The sequence below is a fragment of the Polypterus senegalus genome, chromosome 1 (assembly GCF_016835505.1).
Source record: "Polypterus senegalus isolate Bchr_013 chromosome 1, ASM1683550v1, whole genome shotgun sequence".
In the NCBI taxonomy this organism is placed as follows: domain Eukaryota; kingdom Metazoa; phylum Chordata; class Cladistia; order Polypteriformes; family Polypteridae; genus Polypterus; species Polypterus senegalus.
The window spans coordinates 90,325,519-90,350,465 of record NC_053154.1 but is presented as its reverse complement, the minus strand read 5'-3'; the positions used below and the strand labels follow the sequence as shown (position 1 = coordinate 90,350,465).

Here is a 24,947-nt window from a genome sequence, read left to right as displayed (position 1 = left end):
AGACAGGTCAACCTACCCTGGCTTATTCAAATGAGAATTTTAAAATGAAATCTGTCGAATCAGCAGAGTATGTGGAACACTTTCACAACTCAATCTGCAAAATCTATTTAAATAAACAAATATTGTGATTACTTTAATCTTATTTTTACATGTGAACGAGTTAGTGAATTGCATCAGTTTGCATCTGCAAAATGGAAAGAAAAGTTAATTTTCTTCCAATGCTGAAAAACAGAATGACAAAAAAGAATATTAGAGACACAATGTAGCTCTCATTATTTCTGTAAATGAAATGGTAAAAAGGTTTCAAATATAAGAGAGGAGAAAATTAAAGTTATAGAAGATGTAGGAAGAGAGTAAAAAGTTCATTGGTCACTTAGTGCAGGGAAATGAGCTTCACTTTTTCTGCGTTTCTTTTTTAAACTTAACTTTGATGAAAGCTATATGGACAAAACATTAAGTCCTAAACCTTCTATTATTTTTTAGAAATGATAATATCCTTTATACCCTTTTAAAATTCATGTATTTGTGTATTTATTTATTTTTCCATTAAACATCTCTCCATGATAATAGAATAAAATAATATACAGGCATATAAACATTTAACATATTAGCATATAAAAAGGATTAGTGATTAATTGCCCAAATACAAGTTAATTTTATACAAAGATAAACTGCTCCTACTTACCTAAACTGAATATTTAAAACTGGGGCCTCTGTAAAGTCTGATACACATTCAATATTCAAAATCTGTTGCACCTGAGCACCACCTTCCACTGTTGGGTCGACTGGTTTTGTCTGTATATTTAGTTGTAGGTGGCGAGTTAAGGAACAAAAGCAAACAAATGTGCATAAATTACACAAACACAATAAACCTGGAGACCAGTAAGAAACACATGGGCATATTCTGCTATAGGAAAAACATACAAAATATCTAGGAGCATAATGAAGTGCTAAAACAATTATTAACACTAGAATTACCAAACTCGTGTCTTATTTCTCTAAGTCATTCAGGGCCTGCCACTTAAGTCAAATGTCTTGCATGATGTGGTCTCCTTCTTTTATTATACTGCACCCCTGGCTGTCCCACCTCAACACTAGAATTACCAAAGCCTACGAAAAAACTCATAAATCCTACCTACCTTAAATCCCTTTGCACCTCTCTGTCAGCGTCTTTTGTCTTGTAAATGTGTCGATCAAGACAAACAGCGAGCAGCCTGCTATACCATCCCCCAAACCGCGGCAGAAAGGGCAAGAAGATATCCCAACTCAAACCTTGATTATCTTGGGGTGAAGTGCTGGAATTGTAGAGGGGAAATAATAGATATTTGGAATACACACATTTCTTGTGTGTTCCGTGTCTACAAAAATCTATGTAAACACATTGTTAAAACAGAAATGCTTTTCATGTGTTTTTCATGCTTTAGTAATAAATGACAAAATGTCGACATGAACTTTATAATGTGTGAAGGCTCCAAGATAATCAAGTCTTGAGCTGGGAGAATGTCTTGCCCTTTCTGCGGCGGTGTGGAGGATGGTATAACAAGCTGTTTGCACCTTGTGTTGGTAGACACATTTATAAAACAAAAGACGCAGACGGAGAGTTGTGAAGGGATTTAAGGTGGGTCGGGGTTTATGAGTTTTTTCATAGGCTTTCGTAATTCTAGTCTTAAATATATCTAAAGGAAGCAATCAAGTGAAAAATGTTAATATTTTGCTTTAAATCACTTCAGGAAGATTACTACTGAGTTTCTCCTGGTGTATATTGGGAGTTCTGAATGAATATTGTTTTAGAAAGCCAACATGTACTCTTGGCTTTTTTCACTGATCTGTAAAGTAATTTTGAAAGATGTCAATATCTATTCCACAGACAACATAACCTTATAAATTTTTGGACAAATATGGACATGGTACTGTAATGGGGTGAATAGTGGATATAAAAAAAAAAAAAGCTGACAAAACACATCAAATTTCGATTTTATGGGATCTAATTGAAAATCTAACTATACAGAAAAGAAAACCATAACTGGTCATTAAGGCAAAACCTGAAAGAAAATAAGACAGAAATAGAGTGTAATTTCAAATTCCAATCTATTTTAGGTTATATTTTAAGCCTGGAACATCACATATAGAAAAAAAAAAATCCATTCACTGTTATGTAATAAGATGTCTGAAATAGCTGTTTTCATGGGCATTCTCTGTTTATAAAGAGAATTATGGTGACTAACAGTTTATTAAGCTATGAAAAACAGGGTGATAGACAAATGTAAATATTAGGAATTAAACAGGAATTCCATACATACAGGTCTAAAAAAATAATTGTTCCCAAAAGTAAATTAACAACTGGAAGGATATGATTTTTAAGACCATCCTGACAGATCACATTTGAAGAGAAACTTAAGAACTGTGTGGATGTTTTATTTCCATAAAAGACATACATTCGACCTGGTAGAAGACAAGAACACAATTCATTAAGTTGTTCGCTTCTTGGGCCAACTCAGTTCTATACTGGATATATTCTAAAATTAAATGTTTTCAATTAGCCTTTATGAAGAAAAGGAAAAAAAGAAAAACAACAGTTTAGTGATGTATGGTTGATTATTTAAAATTGCACAAAAGACCTCAGGAAAACACTGCAATTACGTAGACTACAGTACTTGTTCTCGTCGTCATCTTCTTCTTTTTTAATAAAAAAACGCAGCTCTCATTAAGCTAAGTGAGCCACACAGTAAGAATTCATTGTGTTTCCATGGAAAGGACAGTAAATAGTAAACATTTGGCTTAAAAACAAAATATTTACCTGGTAATTGCATCAATATTTGTTTAATGAACAAATATTGCTTATTAAAAATATTGTTACCTAAAGATTTTTGCGTTCAAACTTTTATTAAAAAACACAAATGAAGATGAACAATGAACAAAGATAAACTAGAACATCTTTTAACAATTAGTAAGAACCAAATCAGACTCCCAAATGGTTTGTCTAATGATTAAAAATACCCTCTAAAATCGAACAGCTTTCAAAAAAAAAAAAAAAGTTTTTTATTTCAGAATGAAATACTTGTATTAGTGAGCTTTCTAATGCTGTCTAGAGTAAATTATTTCTTATAGTCAGGTCTCAGGGCAGTGATAGTACAAATTAACTGGACATTGATGATTAGTCTAGGAAATGTTATTTCTTCACAGTTATGGGATATAATAAAATGCCTCTGGAAATTGTGTTCTAAAATGTATTTTTTTTTTAAATAAAAATTGAAATAATATTTTGTCTGTTTTTTGCAGTTAGCAATAGAAAGGATACCAGGATACAAATGCGAAAGAAAAAGCCTTTAAACTTACCAAATACATCCAACTCTGAAGCATTATTGGTTTTGATTAAAAAGAATAAATACTTTCCTCGTTTATGAGGTGTCCAATTTTATCATAGATTCTTGGTACTATTTACTCGAGATAAGAAAATGTTTCTTGCTCATTTGTCTGCTTATGGTGACCTCCCAACACCAAACCCCTCAGCCCTTTATAATGTGTGTACGTGTTCATTATCAGCCTGTGGTAGAAAGCTGAATCTTTGTGAAGTAAAGAAAATAGCTTAAATATTGTGAAAGAATATAAGCCATTACATGATTTTTTTTCTGTTACTATTGTCTAGTAGTTGGATAAAGTAGTAGGATAAAGTTGGCATTACCCATTCTGACAGGCTTTTATTGACATACAAGATAGCAGATTTAACAGGGTTGCAGAAATCTAGCTTAACCCCTAACCTGCATTACTGAGAAAATGGCTACATCTCGTAACATTCTTAAGTCAACCCTGAACTTCATCTGATAACAAAGGTGTAAATTTGGTAGACTCTATTAAACCATGAACAGAGCTGAACTGACATCTTTGCAGATTCCTTGGGACATGCAGATGCCAAATAGACACCCACGTTTAAGCAAAGAGCCATAACCTAATGAGATGCATCTTTGATGTACAAAATAACATGCCTATGAGCAGACCTTGGTTCTACAACTGGAAGATTACACCTTCCTTCAAAAATTAGCTACACTCATCTCTTTGAAAACTAAAAGCTAATGAGCCAAGCTCTTTGTCGAGCTGAAAACCAAGATCCACTCTTCCAAGCAAAGTTCTGTGTCAGTGACTGAGCCCACTCTGAAAAGCAGCCATTACTTCAAAAGGGAACTATTAAGCCTAAACTTGTGTGACATAAAGAATAATGCTCTTCCGATGAAGCTGCAGAGGACACAGCAAAGAGCCTAACTGAGAAAAGCAAACCAAAAACAAAAGTACAGCATCACAAAGAGAAAGAATCTTATACTTGAACCAGGAGCAACAACGACGACATGCAAAATTGTTTCAAGAGCTGGTATTGTAAAACTGCTTCTGTTACAATATGAATTAGAACTCAAAATAGCAAGCAAACAACCAACCTATTCTATTCTCTCCTATTCTAAATTGTTTTGTTAATGAATGTATACATACATCAAGTAGAATAGCATCAGCAAAAGCTTTTGCTTTTTGGGGACGGAGATTCAACATGAATGTAACAGAAATGCATACATACTTCAAATCCAGTAACTGACACGGAAAAATAACACATTTACTTTTCTAATTGTGCTTTTAGTTCATACATTAGTTCTAGCTACATACCAGGTGAGAAATCTTTGCATATACTTTTCTGACACATACTTTGTTTTCAAGTTTCATATTCTGAAACAATTTTGCAATTCTGTAAGTTACAGTAATAGAAAATAATATTACTGAGACTCAAAAGGATATCTATGTATTATCATATTTTACTAAAATGTATATTAGAAGTACTTAGCATATAGCCACAATCCACTATATGTTTGTTCATTCATTCTCTGAAATCACTTATTCTAACACAGTTTTCAGAGCCTACACAAGTAAGGTCTAAAATTGTGCAAGTCATTCATTTTATTTTTGTTTTAGTGACTGTTACAAGAAAAAAATCTTTATTAGTTTAAAACTGCTAATAACACAAAAAGGAATGAAAAAGACCAGTGATAATTGTTTCAGTTAGATACTTGAACTTCATCAGAGACCCTGCATAGTGACCGTGTTACAATTTGGTGTGCCGTTGCAGAATTTGGCATTGTAGGCCCTTACATTTTTGAGGAGGGGAGAGCAACAGTCACTGTCACATCAGAACGTTACATTGAACTGACAGAGAACTTTTTGCGGCCCCAAATGGAAGAAATGGGTGTGGTGGATGCCTGATTTCAACAGGATGGAGCAATAGCTCATACGGCACAGAGATGTTTCAGGGGAAGCTGATATCTCTGCGTGTAAATGTCGGGTGGCCTTCATGTTCGTCTGATCTTGCTCCGTGCGATTTCTTCTTGTGGTGCGCTCTTAAGTCGAAGGTATATACACAATGAACTCAAAACCTTGAAGCCCTCAAGGACGCTATTCACCATGAAATCGCCGCTATTCCCCATGAAATGGCCAAACGAGTCATGCCAGCTTTCAGAAATCATCTCGAATAGTGTATCGATAATAATGGACACCACTTTAAAGACATCATTTTTAAAACACAGTAAAAAAAATGTATTTGGTATATCCTTTCTTATATCATAATGAAATTTGTTTAATCATGTAGCGTTTTTGTAGAATAAATGTTTGAAATGTGGTACTTCTTTATGACTCACCGTGTGTGTGTGTATATTATATAAAAACATCCTTCAATGCAACATTTTGGAAGAGAGATTTTTTCAAGTCATGCGAGACGAGACTTTTGCCTTGAGATTTTTTCAAATCACGCCCTACTCTGAAACATTTTCAAAGACCACCAACTCATTTTTCTGTTGATAACCCTTCGTGATAAAATTCTTCAATAAGATTAGAACATAATAAGTCGTTTTTAAATGTGAACTTAAAGTGAGGAAAACATTAAACTTTGTAAGAGTGGAGAGAGCAGGAACGGTGTCTGACAAAAGCATTCACACGAATGAGAGGTGAGAGTACTGTGTGCGTGGTTCATTATGGTTTCATAGGAGGGCGTGACTTGAAAAAAATCTCATGGCCAATGTCTTGCGGGACTTGAAAAAATCTCTTCAAAAAAGTCTTGTCTCATCACAAGATTTTTTATATAATAGATACACACACACACACACACACAAGTAACATAATTCATGGTTCTTTGAATATAGCTAGTCTTCCAGGTCCTGAGAACGCAAAACATCCCTACACCAGCATACAACTATCCAAATGTTTTACTGTATGCACAAGATTTACTGTCAAACACTGAATTGGATTTATGCCACAGTGTAATTTATGTTATCCAAAAAGTTCTTCTTTTGACTCCTCTGTCAATGCAGCATTATTTCAAAAGGCTTTGAGATTCATCCAGAATTTATTTGCAAATCCAGGATGGGTACTGATGTTAATTGAAGCACAGAGATTTCTTACTGCTCTCCCATAAATCCAGTTTGTACTCGTTTCTGTTTCTGATCACAGAGGCTGCAGACACAGACCCTAGCAGAGGCTGCAGACACCTGCAGTTCTTTAGTTATTCTCCTTGGATTTCCTATGTCTTATTGAATGAGTTGTCTTTGTGCCTTTACGGTAATGTTGCCAGGCAGGCCTATCCTGTGAAGATTTACAACTGTTCTGAAAGCTCTCACATTTGACAAAAGCTGCTCTCAGTGTGGTACATAGGAGTCTGAAAGTCTTAGAAATGGGCTGTGTATCCCCTTTTTCCTTGTCTCTTCTGGAATTTCCTTAGATCTTTGATTTTCTTGGGCATAGTGTTCATCTCGAAACCTGGTGAGATTTAGATTCAGCAGAGCTTGCTGCAATTAGGTCTGGCTGTGTTCAGTTAACCACGTATAATTATCAATTAACTTTGGTTGGCTATTTAAGTGAGTAACTGAGGGGGAAGTTCCCTTTCACATGGTTTATGGGCATGCTAGATAACTTTACTATCTAAATATATTAAATAACAACTTAGAAACGGTGTAAAATGTATAACCTGTTAAAGACCTGAAACCACTCACCTGTGACAAACATATAACACTAGTATCTAAACAAAGAGTATCTAATAACTTCACTCCTTTACAGAGGAAATTCAGTCTTCACATGGGACATTGTAATACTACTGTTTTTTATGTCTGTTTAAATCAATAATGAATACAAACCACCAACAAGACAGTTCTCAAATGAGTTTCTATTTCCTATCAGCAGTTCTTTACCGAGTGCTCATATTACATGTCACATTTTAACATGCAAGTTCTAAATAACTCTAAATGTCCAAAGTAAATGAAATAGCAGATTTTCTTTATATATGGGATTAAACAGTCCAAACTCAAGTTTCTCAATTGTTAAAAGGTATATTAATGGTGGATACAAACCCCTTTCCCCCACAAACACCCTTTGTGCAAGACATATTCAGGAGTCTAAAAGTTGGTTCACAGTAAATCTAAAAATGAGAAATTAAAAACAGCTTTCAAAATGTGTAAACTGTGCATAAAAGTAAACAGTTTCTATAAAAGAAAAATGAAATATTAAAATAAATTATAATATTCTGAATTTCTTTTGTCAAATAAAGCAAATTTCCTCACTGTCTAAACATAAAGGAGGCCAAATAAACAGCCCAGGAAGATAAAGCAAGACACATTATTAAAAGGAACTGCCTTCTTTAAAATCAGAAAGCAATTTCACACAAATTTAAGACAAAAAGTATGTGAAAAGTGCTAGAAATCGATTACTTACCAAGATTCTGTCTAAATTCCGATTTCAGCCCAATTTGCAACAGCTGGTTTTCAAACAGAACACCATTATTTTTACACACAAACCTAAATGTATAAAAATGAAAAAAAGGGTCACTCATGACAGCTCTGACAATTCCAAGACTAAAGTGAGAAAGTCCATCTTCTTAAAGGAAAATTATAAAGTAATAAGACACACACCCAAACAGTGCAAAAAGAATAGTGTTTAGTGACATGTGCCTTACATGCATTATATAATGGAACATAAGAACAATTAAGCCTGGAAGCACCACTACAAGTGTAACATACAATATCAGAATATTCAGAAGAAAACCCATGAACTGGGCCTACATTTGTGTAACAGTGTGTCACCCACTATCTGTATAGCTGTTCTTTTTTACAGTCTTTGTTTCAGATTTTAAATTTTGTGTCAATTACCTAAATTTTCAATAATAGCATTATTTTTTGAAATATTAACAGGAGGATCCAGATTATTAAAAATGCAAAACATCCCAGATAAAAGAAAACTACAAAAAAAAAAAAACTGAAATATTTTATTAATATGGCGATAATAAAGGCGGACATTTATTTGATTATATTGCCCCGATGTGGTGGTAGGTACAGCTTTTTAGTGCCCAGGGAGCCATCATTATCACAGAAGAGAGAGAAATGTGACAGCAACCTAGGAAATAAAGCACTAAAAAATAGTTAAAAAAAAAAACAAAACAAAAAAAAAGAAGCTGGAAAAATGAGGTTCACAATGCCTGTTAAGAAATCTTTTTTTATTTTTTTAAAGTGATGAAACTAAGACACAAAGATGCAAAAATCAAAAACATTTAAATAATATGATCAGTATTTTTATGTTTAAGTTATTTATTTACACTCATGGTATATAATGATTAGGTACATGAAACTATGTTCTAAAGTTAAGGATTTTTTAATACATTTTAAAATATATGCATATATAAAATATATGCTCTTATGCTTTAAAATGGAGGAGAAGGGTTTCAGGAAACAAAATGAAAACAAAAGCCTTAAGTTTTACCAAATATGTACATTATTCAAGGCAAGGAAAGGCATTATTCAAGTATTGTTTTGCAAACTGAAATTGCACACTTAATGAAAAATGGCATATCCATGTTGTTTATGAAGGGAAAAGCAAAATGCAAATACAAAACATTTTTGTAGGATTCAGCCATCTTAAAAAGGAGATCAGCTGTGCACTTCCCCACACTACTCGCCTTCCTCAGGGGTAGGTTCCTCCAGGGTATATTTTTCCTCTCAGAAAAATCATCCCAAAACACTGTTATTGACATTACTGAATGCTGATACCCAGATATCACATTAACAAGTCACATTAACACTCGGTCTTTATGTTTCCATATATAATGTATACCTGGAAAAAAGGGGATGTATGTAATTTATTTCACAGCACATGAATAACTAAACGTTGTTGGTAATTGACAAGTATTATTGACACATTACTTGTTTTAACAGTGAATACTGGAAATCTTCCCAGATTAAACATACTGACTGATACCAATCAATTTGTAAATACACTGGAAGAATTTGCAAACTCGGGCAGAATGACATGCTGTAACGAAAGAACAGCAGCTCGGTGCTGCTACACAGCCTGTTTTAAAACATCTGTACTAAACTTACTAACCTGCTTAAAGATAAATGTATGTCAACAAAGCCTGTTTGTTCTAAGCTACCACTAGATTAATGTATGTGCACAATTACACAGGAAGCAATAAGCAATATCTTTACTGTAATTAATGGGAAATAACACAGTACATTTATTTTGAGTGGCACAATCCAGTCATTGTGCAAAGCATTAGGGACGCGCTATGGGTAAATGTCAAAACCCAACCCACAACAGCTGGTGCGAGGAAACAAGACTACAGGAAAAATATCCTTACCTCAAAAAACAGTACCTAGAACCCATGATAAAATGTATTACTTTACATTTACTTTTATTGTCACAAGCACATCTCAGAAATGAGTACAGCACATTTCCTTAAATCTAAACCTTGGCTGATTTAAAGTGGATGCATTTGGTATAAAGCGTTTGTTTCACATTGGAACCCAGTACTCTTCACCTCAATTTTAAAATGAAAAACCGGCTGGGTAGTTCTAAACTGAAGAAATTTTTAGAACACAATTTCATGTGGTAAATTAATATACAGTTTAAAGGGATAGATTTTTAGCCTATAATCTTAAGTGTTTAAGACACAAACTCTAACAATTAGTTCAATAACATATAGAAATATGGGTTCAAATTAAAGAAAGCCTGAATCAAAGAGATCTTCCACACAAGACTGTTCATCCCTGTCAGAACGGAAGTGGAATAAAGTATTTACCTACAACATTAAGTGCTAAACACGATTTAACTTGTAGTAAACAGATAGATGCTCACCTACAAGTTATGATGTAACCAATCTTCGAGGCTACAGTACAAGCATATTTGTGCATAATATATGTAAATAGAGATTAGGGAGAATTTGAAATAAGAATGAAAAATCTATGTGACACTTGCAGTTAGTTTGTTCATATTAGCTATATCATGAATAACATTTATTTAAAAATAAAACATAATCAGAACCATGTGAATCTCTCTCAATAATTTGCATCTCATATTTACAAAATTCAAAAGAAATTAAACATTTAATTGCAACAAATTGTGCAAGTTAGACCCTGTTGAGTTGTTGCACAGTTGATGCTCTTGTTTTTTTAACATATATTTTTTGTGAGTGTTGCTCAATAATTGGTATAATGAAATAAAACACTGATTTCACACTTGCATCAGGAAGAAGTGTACCTATTTTCTTTGAGGTAAATCAACTTGTTAATGTGAGATGGAAATACAGAATACAAAAAGGAAGAAGTTCACAAACTCAAGATGAGGCACTCTGTGTAAAAAGTGTGTAATTACATTTAAAACAGTTAATAAGAAGGTAGTTTACTTTCATAAATGTTAATAAAACATCATGCCTGTAAAAGAAATCAGCAATACATGATACTTTCAAAGATAAGGAGGAGAGCTACAGAGAGAGAGAGAGAGAGAATCCAGACTAGCTTACGTGTCACTCAGTTCATCATCATCATCATCATCAGAAACATGCACAGCTGTAGCAGGATCATCAATATTATTATCAGAGGAAGTCAGGTCTGAACTACTAGAAAAAGTGCATAAAAGAAGACGGAAAAAAGAAAACTGGGGCAAAATCCATAACTGCTAGCATTAGCCAGAAGTGAGGCATACAAAGAGCACTTAACCACATATATACAAGAAAGACGTGATGGAAGATCTCACTCCATTTTTTTACAAGTATCATGAGAAAAAGAAAAAAAAAAAAAGTTTATTATAGTCAATATGTCAATATGATTCTTTCACATCTCCAAATTAGAAACTTTGTTAAACAAAACCTGCCCCATCTTCCTCTCCTTCCACCAACCTCTATTCTGGAAAAAATACTGATCAGTCTTGAGGACTCAGAAAGCATTTTGGTAATATATAAAAACCAATTAAAGTTTCTCCCTTTCAAAGATCCCCGAGTACAGTGGGAAAAGGATCTCTCACTCAACATTTCAGAAAAGGAGTGGAAGGCAGCCGTGAACAGAATTCACTCTAGCTCTACATGTGCAAAGCATACAATTATTCAACTTAAAGTTATATATCAAGCACATCTGTCTCGTTTAAAATTGTCCAAAATGTTTCCAGGGCAAGATCCAACCTGCTAATGTTGCAATCAAATTCCAGCTTCACAGGGCCATGTGTTTTGGACATGCACCATATTAACATAATTTTGGACCAAAATCTTTAAATGCCTTTCAGACAACTTTGGAGTCACAGTCCTTCCTAATCCACCAACAGCTGTGCTGGGTGTACTTCCAGATGGGCTTAAAGTGGAGAAGGACAAACAACCCAAACAAACTATAGTTGCCTTTACTTCACTATTGGCACATAGACTTATCTTGGTCAACTAGAAGAATCATAATTCACCTCTTTTAAGTCAGTGGATAACAGATGTTATATATTATCTGAAATTGGAGAAAATCTAATTCTCACTTAAAGGATCTATACAAAACTTCTTCAAAACCTAGCAGGATCTAATCAATAACATTTTAGAATAAGCATTTAAATTGAGGAAGCATATTCTCTTCCCATATTTTACTCTATTTATTTACTTACTTTTCCTACTATTAAAGTTTTACTCTGCTGGCCCAGCTCTCTTTCTCAGGGGTGGTGGTTGATTTGTTTCAAATCTAGCTTTGTAAAACTTCACTTGCTTGTATGGAATGTTATCATTCATCATGTCATCATGTTGTCATTTTCTTTTCACATCAAGGGCAGCAGCAGCACATGATAAACTGGGCTGATAAGGCCTCCCTAGTGCCCTTATTCAGATCTTTCTGTGCAATTGATGCTTCTGGGACAATCAAGATATATGCAGGGGTTGGTAATATCACATTTACAATTGTGAGTACACGGGGCCTGCAATTTAAGCACTTTGTCCCTAAAGCACACCGTTCCATTGTGACATTCTTTTGAGTAAATAAAGCTATTGAGTTAATAAATATCATAGCCTGCATGTTTTTTTCTATACGAACAACTATAAACCTACTTTTGCCCACCCCTGTATATAATTTATTCACATGTGGCCTGGGTCTTCGCATAGAATATTCTCAGGACCCATGCTAATTATTTGTCTAAACCACTTCTCTAGCTGTTCTTGAACCAAAGAAGCAACAGTTCTACTTTAAGGTGTTAATTCTGGCCTCACCCTCATCAAACTCAATTGTGAAAAATTCGAGTGCACAAGAGAGACCATATTCTGATGAGGCCAAAATGATATCATCAGACACAAAGCCAAAATGATATCATCAGACACAAACAGCAGAGTTGCAGCCCTTAGGTTCCCAAACCTCAGTTGCACAGTGATATCCTGCCCATTAAAATCATAAACAAGAGGAAAAAGGAAAAGAGAAAAAATTATACCCATTATAGAAATGTACACCCACAATGAAGAGTCTCAAATCAATACTATGTACGCAAACACAATTCTTGTTCTGCAAATACAGAGAAGTAAGTAAAACAAAGTATTACATAAACATACCATCATCCCTCTAGAATCTCTAAAAGGACACCAAGTTGGTCCACAGCAGGGGCATGCGGTCAGGGGAATCATCATGAAAAGCAAAAAACTAATAATGATAACATAAAATAAATTTGCCCACTGGTCTGTATTATAAATTTGTTTTCTGCATGATTCCAACAATTTTGATCAATTAATAGTCAAAATTGCTGAATTTGTGCATTTCCTATTTAAATACAGGGGTGAAAAGCGAGGTGCGGTAGCAACGATCTAAGCGAAGCCTCAGACAGCGATATCCCTCACACACTGGGTTGATGCATGCAATTGGCTCATGCCTGTTGCAGTCTCTCTGTATGTCGCCAATATAATGTCTGCAGATACGTTTATTATGCACCCTGACTTTCCACAGTCCAGCTAATATCTTTAATGGATGTGTGCAACATATTTATTCTTGCTGATCGGACATAAAACCGCAGTGAAAAGGCATAAGGTGAGGCAGACAGTACTGTGCCGCACTGAACAGGGTGGATGTGAGCCCAACGGGAGCTTGTTGCTGCTGTTCTTCTACGCAGAGGCTCCAGGCGTCAATAATTTAGCTATATCAGAAAATCAAGTGCACTTCAGCAGTCCGTTTATTATTATTTTTTGTTCTGACTGCCCACCCAAATTGAAGATTAAGACTTTTAAAACTAAAGGAAAATTAGGAGGACTTTTACAAGAAAGTGATGGGAGATTTTCGTGGAGAAGGATAGGCACAAGGACTTCATTTACAAATAAAGACAATAAATAGTTTTTCGATTTTATAAAAAATGAGATCATACTAAGAAAAAAACAATCCAATAATTAAAAACTAAATTTTGATCTTAATTAAAATATTCTTTTATTTTTCTTGTTATTCTTTTGTTGAACAGTCTGTATTAAAATTGATTAAAGCATCAGAATTAGAAGCTTTTAAAAACAAAGTTAAGGTCAAAATTGAAATCCGTTTTTTTTGTACACCACTCTGTACTTTCATTTGTATTGAATGAGTATAAATTGTGGAATTGCAATGGCAAATTTAGTACACACGGATGGTGCAGAGCAAATGCGCTCTCTCTACTTTCTCTCACCACTATAAATGTAAGTTTCTTTCTTAATCAAATATGTATCTTATCTATGTGTGTGTATAAAGAATGCTGATGAGATATGAAACATAACCATTAGCCAATTACTCAAATAAACAGTGAACAAGCTACTCTTTTGGGTATCTTTCTATTATAAAAAGACATCCTGGAATGCAAAAGCAAGGCTACGATACGTGATCATCTGTCGGAAGACATTTAAAAGACCCGCGAGACAAAAGGACCGTAAACATGAGGCTTGGTGCCAAGAGATTGTCCCAGGGCCATCTCGCGGGGACATGGAACAATAGATATCACACAGGAGCACATGCATCAAAAACAGTCAGTCATGTAAAAGCATGTGGTGCACACACATCTTGTGCTCTCAACATATATAAAGTGTATAAGGACAACACAGAGAATAGACACCCAAAGGCGTTGGAGATAAAAAAAAAAAAAAGGCAGACAGATTATGAAACCAGTAAAATTCTTATATTATAGTATTGTAGCGTCCCAGCCAGGTTGCTGCCTTTTTTATTTTAAGTGACAGTTCGGTCCGATTGACGGAGGGTGGAGTAAAGCACGAAAGACTGATAGCGGGGTATTGATTGATGCGGATGGTGGGGCGAGACACAGGGGATGAGGGATTGGAGAGGGTACTAGAAAGTTGTGTTTGAGGTTATGAAGTCAGTGATTGTTCAAGTAAAACTTTTGTGACACTTTATCATGTCAGTCACTACAGTATCAAAAAGAAAAAAAAAAAAGATCACATTACTGCAAAACAAAAGGTGATTAACCATCAGAACCAGGTGTAACTGAACAAAGAGCAAGACAAATCAAGGTCAGAAATAAAAGGCAAAGAGTAGAGTCTTGTTGCATTTGCATCATTCTTATGCACAAAACGTGGATTTACACAATAAAAGACCATACGCTATGAGAATCTGTGGTCCCGCAACAGTTAAAGCAACGACAAGTTGAATTTCAAAGAATACACAATTCGGTCAGGTGTATATTGATGATCATGGAGAAGCGATGCAAATTTATTCTGTATATATTCTGTGAATAAAATTACACACCAAAGGAGATTTTGATATGCCAGAGGGGACTGGGCTGTCTCGGGGTCTGGAACCCCTACAGATTTTATTCTTTTTCTCTAGCTCTTGGAGTTTTCTTTTTGTTTTTTCTGTCCACCCTGGCCATCGGACCTTACTTATTCTATGTTAATTAATGTTGACTTATGTTTATTTTTTATTGTGTCTTCTATTTTTCTATTCATTTTGTAAAGCACTTTGAGCTACATTTTTTTTGTATGAATATGTGCTATATAAATAAATGTTGATTGATTGATTGATTCGTATTAAAATGTTTACAGTTTACTGTAAGAATAGCTTTTGTTACGACAATCAATAAATCACAGGGACAAACATTAGAAAAAGTCGGATTATTTATTAGAGAAACAAACAATATTCACTCATGGGCAGTTATACTTGCACTGTCACAATGTGTCTCCAAAAAATATTGTTTTTAATGAAGCTTTAAAGTAAAAGTGCAAATAATGAAATTGAAACAATTCCAAAGAAAAAAAAAATTAAAATTGTATATCCGATTAATCAAACACGGGGGTTGGTGACCGAAGCGATTTATAGTATTTATAAATCTGACTTTGAAGGAGTCAGTGCCTCACCAGTCATGAACCTCACTGCACGTCATTGGTCCACAGTTAGGAATGAATCCACATTGCTGTTGCAGAATTTATGATGAAACACTCAGCCAACATTTCCATTCCAGTACCCTGACATTTAAAGGCTTTCCCAGTGAGGGTGAAGAGTGCAACTCTTCAGTAACTGGAAAACACACTGTCCTTGGGAGATTTTTAATCACCGCAGTGACTTTAGCAACATAACAGGATCCAGCCCTAACCAATTCTTCTGGTACTGCACCCTCTGAGGAGTGTGCATGTGTTGGGTTTACAAGTTCTTCAAAATATTCCTTCCACCTTTCCAAAATATCCCAACATGAAATCAGTGAATCAAAACTATGTTTGCGTTGTTTAATGGTCAAACAGAACTTCTTTGGAACCACATGAAAGTTATTCTTCATGGTTTCATTAAAATCCACTGGTGCTTTTGCCACTGACTCAGCTGGCATCTTTTTCCCCAGTTGGTACATTCTGGGCAAATATGTTCTGAGATTATCCTGCTATCAATATATGCAAAGTCTCTTTGATTTGCTTAATAGTTTCCCCTCACCACAGGTATCCACCAATGAGCCAAAGGACTGACACTGTGACAGCAATCAGGTTACATTTTGGCCATAGCTTTTGAAAATGCCTCCTACCTGAGATGCAGAATAAGTTAAACCAGAGGTGAGAGTTTAACTCATTTCAAACATCTGCTAGTCATTGTCAGCATATAAACACTATTCACTCTGGTCATCTAAGTCGACCCAGCAGTTGTTCTATCTGAGATAGTTTACTTCCATATTCTTTACACGTGTCATTTTTAACCAGAGTGTCCAGAATATGCAGTTTTATTAGTGTCACACGACAGGACTTAAAGTTAGTTAGCACATCACTTTCAATAATTAAAGTTGCCGGATTTCGTTGCCAGTTTACATGACTAGAAATTGCAGGGTTTGATGAAATTTCATAACTTCCTGACAATTTTTCAACACAGTTTGAAATTTCCTATTGCACTGCAAAAGAATCACAAGAACACCACATTTTTCCCCACTTGCAGACTGGATTGGGCTAATCTGTCTTTGGGGGCAATGTATGCACTGTATGTCTGGCCAAGCACTCAATAGTTTTCAGCTTTCCTACATACAGGAGCCTGCCCACATCTCGAAATAGACTACAGAGTTAGGAGATGGTGGTGTTCAAACAGGGAATTACATATCTCCAAAAAGGTATATCCATAAACATCAGTCAAATTAAGGCAAGCCTCATGTCCAAGGAAAAAGTTCCGACTGCACCAAGTTCCAATTATAGGGCCTCTCTTGTGGGGGAACTCCAACACAGAAATTAAATCACCCATGAAAGAGTTCAGTTCCACAGCTGAAGCGGCTCTTAGAGGTAAATTTGACTATATCTAGCCAATATCGTATGCCTTTTTGAATGGAGTTCACTTCACTCTCCATCAGAGAGAAGTTACATGTTGCAAGAAGTTCTATGTTGCAAGAACCACTTCCACTGCCAACTTCTTGTATGCATGGGCCCATCCCACTCTTAGGTGTTGCCTGACACTGCAATTGAAACTCACCCTTTGCTTTGTGGGTGGTGAGCCCACAGGTTCACGATCATGAGGTTTATTTGGGCTGAGCCTTGACAAGGCTATGGTAGTCACTTGGCAACCGTGCACTCGCCATTTAACTCCATTCCCAGCTCTGGCTCTTAGGGTGAGTTTGATTTATCATGATTTGGATGATGTTGCCTTCCAACTTTCATTCTTGATTAATGAAAATATTTTTGGCAAATGCTTTCGCTCTCGTTCGAATTGTTGGTGGGCGGGGCTCTGTCGTGTGTAACCCATGGTGTGTCTTGCGTGCCATGGTCGGCTGCTTAGTGAATTGTTGGTGGGTGGGGCTCTGTGAGTTGGCGGGCGTGTCTGTCATGCGTATCACATGGTCTGTCTTGCATGCTGCTTCTTGCATGCCCTGGTCAGCTGCTTAGTGAATTATATATTCTTGATTAATGAAAACATTCTTGGCAAATGCTTTCACTTGAATTGTTGGTGGGCGGGGCTCTGTGGTGCGTATCCCATGGTCTGTCTTGTGTGCCATGGTCGGCTGCTTAGTGAATTGTTGGTGCGCGTGGCTCTGTCTTGCTTGCTCTTAGTATGGTATGAAGCAGGTTTTTGTAGACAAAGGTTTTCCCTGTTCCTGCAGAACCATCTAAGAAGAAGCATGTTTGTCGCGGTTGGGAATCGCTGTATGCAGCGTGTAAAACAGTTTGTGAGTATGGCAGGAGGAGATGGCGGGCAGGGCTCTGTCGTGCGAATCCCATGGTCTTAGAGTTGTTGGGCGGGGTTCTGTGAGTTGGCGGGCGTGGCTCAGTCATGTCGTGCGTAGTGAATTGTTGCTGGGCGGGGCTCTGTCTTGCGTCTTGCCTGCCATGGTCGGCTGCTTTAGTGAATTATATATATAGATTATGAGAAACAAATTATGGATTATCTTTGTCTGAAACCTCTTCTTAGACAACTCTGCAATGGTCAATATTACCGAGCACATATGCTGTCCCATCAAGTAAATCATTATCTCAGTAAGTTATAAAATGTGTTTTAGAAAATCATAATTGGTCAAAATGGTGATCTGCATTAAATTATTCTGAGGATAAATAGTCTCTCTCTAAGATTCAACATTGGAAATGAGAATTTCAAAAGAAAGAATAAAAATAAAGACAAGGGAAATTGTAAGAAAGTTGTTGATTAAACAGAAGCACAAGCCTGGGTAATGGCTCTTAACCAAATCATTATTTAAAGGCTTTTCATCGCTTAGAGCAGATGAAAAAATATAAAAGAACCACCATACCTGACAAGGTCTAGCCATACCAATAACCCTACTTGTTGGGTAAGAAACAAGTACAAGGCTAACATATAACAAACGTCAGTAATGCCAATTAAATACAACAAGTAGTCACTAAACTTGCGAAAAATGGTCTTTAGTGGCAACCAGGAGTGGCCAACTCCGATCCTGGGGAGCCACACTGGCTACAGGTTTTCATGTTAAATTTTCTTAATTAATGACTAGTTTTCTCTACTAATTAACTTAATTTATTTGCTATTTAAGACTCTTGAGAACATTTTGAAAGTTGAAGGTACATGGCAAAGGAGGCAATAAAAATATTCTTTTCTCAATGTTAAGTAGACTTTCACATAAAACATTTTAAAATATCCAGCCTCAGATCTTTCATAGCCATAAAAGGACTTTTCTTAACCTCTTTACTTGTACTCAGCAAGTTTATCTGTGATTCTTAAAAATAAGTTTTTTCACCAGGCATTGTGACATATACTCCTGAAGTAATCCAGCAAATATTAAAAGAGAGAAAATGAGAAACTGGCAGCGACACTGTTATAGCTTCCAAAATACTGAAGCAATTTTGTTTATAGGTTTGACGAATCACAAGCAGCAATCACACGCTCTCGGATAGATGGCAAAGATCAGTTTCTGAAATTTTACATAAGTGATCTACACACTCAGCCCATTCAGAGACAACAGTTACCAGAAATTTCAGAGTTTTGATGCAGTGCTGATCAATACAATCACTGTATAAAAACTACAAAAAATATAACCTGGTCAGCAAGAAATGCTATTTTTTTGGTTGAATTGCATTTTGAGCAGCATCTTAGACATGTATTATGTTTAGTTTGCTCTTTACTTCTTGAAAAATACACTGCATCATCAGTTGTTTTTTCTTTTGCAAACCAAGCAACAAATCAAGAGCAAACTTGCATTTCTTTGAATAGTCACATGAAAACCCACATGAACACAATGAAGTGGGAAGGTGAAACACCAGCACTTGGAGAGCTGAATAATCTGATGGCATGTGAACACAGCAATAAGGGATGTGCTCAATGGCCAGCTACTCCAACTGAAATGAAAGCAAGTGCATTTGAAAGGGCCAATATTCTTCAAAAGATAGAAAGACGCTTTATTCATAACAACAAAAACTATACAACCAAAAATACAAATACAGTGATCCCTCGCTATATCACGCTTCGACTTTCTTGGCTTCACTCTATCGCGATTTTTTTCTCATACACGCTTACGTCACTACGCATGCGCTTTCTGAGAACTTTTATCTAAGCCCTACAATGGCTCCTAAACGTGCTGCTTTTTCTAAGCCTTCTGACAATAAAACTAAGCGCCGGAGAAAGATGCTTACTATCCAGGAGAAGGTGAAACTCTTGGATATGATTAAAGATGGCAATACCCTACAAAAGCCTCCTCACGCATATGAAAAGACAGCGCTAGCAACTGTCTATCAGTATTCCACTTATTACAGACTTACTACTTGCGGCTTGAGGTACGAACCGACGCGATGTAGGCAGAGTTCTGGTGCTCTCATCGTTCCCTTGCTTTTGTGCGCGATGCACTGGAAAAATAGACAAAATTATGTCTCTGGAAATAATTAATGTTGATGGAGTACAAATGCCTCACCGCGTAGTAAATATCAGGGGAGATGGTGCTTGCTTATTCTCATCTATAGCTTATTTAGTGCATGAAACTCTGTCTTTAGCGGTACAGATTCGGGCTGACATTGTACGACTTTGAACAGGCACTTGAAGGGATAAAAAAAAAAAAAACTTAGGTTTTCGGGAGATGTTATGAATGGGCACTTTGATGTTCTCATTCCCTACACTTACATGCCTGATGTACACATGGAGCGCACAAAAATTGAGGATAAAAGTCGGTCGCCTTAAAAGGCGAATGCGCCTAGTAATATATTTGTAACGTCTAATATGTCTTATTTTCTCTTATTTTGTCTAATATATTCGGTAATACGAGTGTAATGGTGACTAAAGGGTGTTATTTCATGTCTAGAGGGCTCTAATAATCCCTAAAACCCTAAAAAACTTATTTTGAAGGTCGTGAACAGGTTTTCTAAACTCTAACTGCGAAAATATTCGATTTATAAATAAAGAATCCTACTTTGTGAAAATTCATTCATCACGGTAGAGTCTGGAACGGATTAACCGTCATAAACGAGGGTTCACTGTAGACAATTTATGTTTACTGATTTACAAATATAAGGTAATTATCTTAAAAAAAAAAAAAAATCAAGCAATTTTGCATTGCATCACAAGTAAAAAGGCAGTGTTGACTGAAGGCACCCGGAGTTTTAAATTGTATTTAAACTTTATTAATTTAAACTACTCAAACACATTTTCATTTCCTATAGAAATGTCACATTCCTTTCAAAAAAATGTAGTAGAAAGTCTTGAAATTTGATTAAAATGGAATTTCAGCTGAAAAATATGCAAACTCCACAGACAGATATTCAAAGCCAGAAGCTGCAAGGCAGAAGTGTTAAGCACTGTGCCAGTATGCAGTGAACCAAACTTGGTTATATTACAATAAGGACCTTACCAGTTTTTTTTTTTTTTTGCTTCTTTCAAATTAATTACATTGTACTTTTCAGTGTAGATGCGAGTGTTAACATCGTCTAGTGGACAACAAATTCCATAATATGCACAGTAAATTGACGTTACTGGGACATTAAGAATCAGCAGATTTCAGAGTCACTGTGCAGTTACAACATTCTGTATTTATAGATATTGAAAACTTAGTTTTCATGCCTTATATTGAAGCTACATGGACTGAGCAGAAAGAAGTACAAAGAAACATACCACTACAAACATTTGTTTCAAATTAGCCATACCTGGAAAAATTCTCTTCTGCAGCTGCAGCAAGTGTTACAACTGGTGCGGAATTCTCTGAAAAAACATCTACCAGAAGACTACCACCTGTTGAGTTAAGTGGCACAGAATTCAAGACTGCTGTAGATTCTATACCAAGGAGGTCAGTAGAGGGAGATGGCGTGGACTGAAAAAGAAGATCAGGAAATTCAGAATCTGCATAGTGTATATGATAATAAAGATAACTGTTACAATTAAGAAGGCAGTTTATTTCACTCCACACAAGGATACTTTCTATAACATTACCAAAAGAAATGTATACATGCCTTGTTAAGGACTACAAACTATTGTTTGGGGTTTGTTAAATACAAAAAGTATATACTCAAACAGATTTTAATGCGAGTTACAAATTTTGAGGGCTAAATCCATGTTTGTACTGTGTGCGCTCTATTTTATACTTTATTAATATTTTTTATATTTTGCTTATGGTGCATTTGGAAAACTGAAACGTTTATGACTCCTGCAATATTTCTTCAAAGACACATATGAAAAAGCACTAAAAATAAAGCTCTTCACAAAATCTGGGTTTATTGTGAGTATGAGTGAATGTACTTGAACTGTACTAACAAGAGGGAATAACAGGTTGAATGTACTAACTGGTGCACTGCAAATAGTTAAGCAATTCCTTCTCATTATTATTTAGCAAGTCATGTTTATTGTCATGTGTACTCGGTTCAATGAAATTCCTATTTGCATGTCTCTTAACAGTTGACAAAATAAAAGAATGCATGCAATATTATGTACTTATTAATTTTGTTTTAAAGATTTCTTATTAAATTAATTTGTTGATTCATGAAAATGAGCAGATGTGCTATACATTGGTCCTGACTGAAAGTTTGAAAACTTATGTGACTAACTTGACCATGTACCTTTTTAAAACAATGCATTACATTACATGAGGAACAGCTACTTTGAGCTAGAAATTTAGGCATCCATCACTGCAAGCAAAAGCTGAATTTATTTCATGGAACCTAACTGCCATATTTGTGATTCACTTTGCTATTTTAAGAATTTTAAAATCACTACTTTAAAGAGCCATGTCACTGTTAGTGTTGCTCATTTTAGTTACCCCCAGTTTAGGCTGCTGACACAGAAAAATAGTAGTTTAAGTGGAGAAAAAATAAAATGTGTTTAGCTTATCTCTATATATTATTCATTGGTCACATCACCTCTACCAATAGCACTCAAGTGGCATCTTGCACTGTGTTTCTGAAAAAAAAGACTGCTCTTCTGAAAAATGTTCTGCATTAAAATGTTTTTTTTTAATGCCAAAAGCAGGAAATTGGCAGCAGAGACATGGAACGCAGTATACCATATACCATGTAGCACATGCCCAGCTGCATATGTGGGACAAACATCTAAAACACTCATAACATGTATACAAGAACATTACAATACTGTCAGATGGAAGGACCCAAGGTCTCTGATAAGATATGTGATTAATTTTTTCTCCATTTACAGAATTCTACCCATAAAAATGCAAACCATACCACAGATCATATTCATTATATATATATATATATATATACACACACACACACACACACACATAAATATATATATGTGTATATATATATATATATATATATATATATATATATATAGATATAGATATAGATATATAGATATATATATATGTATATGTATATATGTATGTATGTATATGTGTGTGTGTAACATGCAGTGTTACGGAAGCGACTTTGTGACGCTGCCACCATACACTCACAGAAAAATCAAGTTAATACACACGCTGTCTCTAGTTTCTCCACACTCTGAATCCCCAGGCACTACTTACAAACGGTTACATTGACAATCGTGTTACGTTATTTTTAAAATGTTTCCTTTTCTTAGCACAAGCACAGCTGAGAAGCTTTGATACATGTGCTCCATAACACGTTAAAAAATAACACATTTAATCACACTTTGCATTCCAAGCAAAGGGGAACTTTTCTCAATGCATGATTTCCTGGTACACTGATTACATTGATCAGTGCTTCCCGATTCACTCTGAATCCTCCAGGCACTACTTACAAAAGGTTACATTGACAATTGTGTTAAGTTATTTTTAAAATGTTTCCTTTTCTTAGCACAAGCACAGCTGAGAAGCTTCGATGCATGTGCTCCATATCGCGTTAAAAAATAATGCATTTAATCACACTTTGCATTCCAAGCAATGGGGAACTTCTCTCAATGCATGATTTCCTGCTACACCGATTACATTGATCAGCGCTTCCCGATTCATTTTACCCTCCCACCCCCTTGTTTTGGGAAGTAGTATGAAAAAATATGAGGTTAACGCAGAAAAGCAGATCACCGATTGAAGCTTTATGAATAATGGATACTTTATTTGCCATCAATAATTGTTTTGGTAAAGCCATACTCGGTGTAATCCCCCTTCCATTTTATAATTTTTCCGCGACTAGCCATGATTAAATGAACGGTAAAAATGTAAGAGCGAAGCGAGGGTGACTTATTCAGGCAGGCAGGCGACAGCTCAATAGCTCGAATTTGGATATAAGTAGGTTCTATTTAGTCACCAGAAATATCTTTGGTAGGAATGGAAGTTGAATTTAGTCTTTAAATTTCTATGGTGAAGAAAAATTTATGCAATGATGACTAAATTTAACTTACATTCCTACTAAACATATTTCTGTTGACTATAGATATATATATATATATAGATAGATATAGATATATATATATGTATGTATATGTGTGTGTCAATATATGTAGACATGTATGTGTGTGTGTATATATATATATATATATATATATATAATGTGTGGCAGAAAAGTAATGAGACTGGCAACACTGCAAACAATCTGGCAACGCTGCGCTGTTGTCCTTGCTAGAGCACGTGTATCAGTAGCCCCCCATAGCTCAGTGCGAGTTTCAACTCATTCCGTTAACTATGTGATTTTTGTGACTGCTATTAGCGAAGTTGTGTTTTTGGTTGTGCGTCACGCAAAATGGAACTGTGGAATTTGGAGCAACGTTGTGCCATTAAACGGCAAATGTGATGTTTGAAAAGTTAAAACAGGCCTATGGTGAACATTCTTTATCCCGAGCTCAAGTTTTACGCTGGCACAAATCATTTTTGGAAGGCAGAAAACACGTTGAAGATGAACACCATTCAGGGAGGACTTCAACTTCGAAAACATCGAACGTGTCTGTGTGTGTGTGTATATATATATATATATATATATATATATATATATATATATATATATATATATATATATATATATAGGGCTGTGGAGTCGGAGACAATTTTGGGTACCTGGAGTCGGAAAAAGTTAACCGACTCCTACTAAATTAAAATGGGAATTAAAAATGTAAGTTGAAATGTCCCAATTCACAAACAGTCATAATGAACTACTTCTCTGCTGTAAGAATAAAGCCCAATGCATGCAGTGCATAATGTTACCACAAAACGAACATGTCAAGTAACCACTATATGGGATGTAATGCACAGGTAAGGTGCGGCACCGCTTTCCATTGTGTCGTGTTCCACTGTTACAGGGAACTGTGAACCTAGCCTAAAGCCCCCCATACATTTACAGATGCACTGCCGATTTTTCGGCGTCAACGAGTCATCACGCGTCA

General features: G+C 35.6%; 1 protein-coding gene across 5 annotated transcripts in view; it reads right to left on the bottom strand.

Annotated features, from left to right (window-relative positions):
* The window catches only part of LOC120529368 (AP-2 complex subunit alpha-2), a 162,549-nt gene that overhangs the window by 5,046 nt on the left and 132,556 nt on the right, over positions 1–24,947 (bottom strand). For 2 of the 5 annotated variants that reach the window (XM_039753145.1, XM_039753158.1), the window contains 5 exons: positions 21,305–21,468; positions 10,811–10,906; positions 7,732–7,814; positions 2,353–2,442; positions 686–809 (listed from right to left, as the gene is read on the bottom strand). In XM_039753145.1, coding sequence (XP_039609079.1) covers positions 686–809; positions 2,353–2,442; positions 7,732–7,814; positions 10,811–10,906; positions 21,305–21,468 — 557 coding nt within the window. The remainder of the gene's footprint in view (positions 1–685; positions 810–2,352; positions 2,443–7,731; positions 7,815–10,810; positions 10,907–21,304; positions 21,469–24,947) is intronic. The other 3 variants (XM_039753149.1, XM_039753167.1, XM_039753146.1) reach the window with 2 other exon arrangements.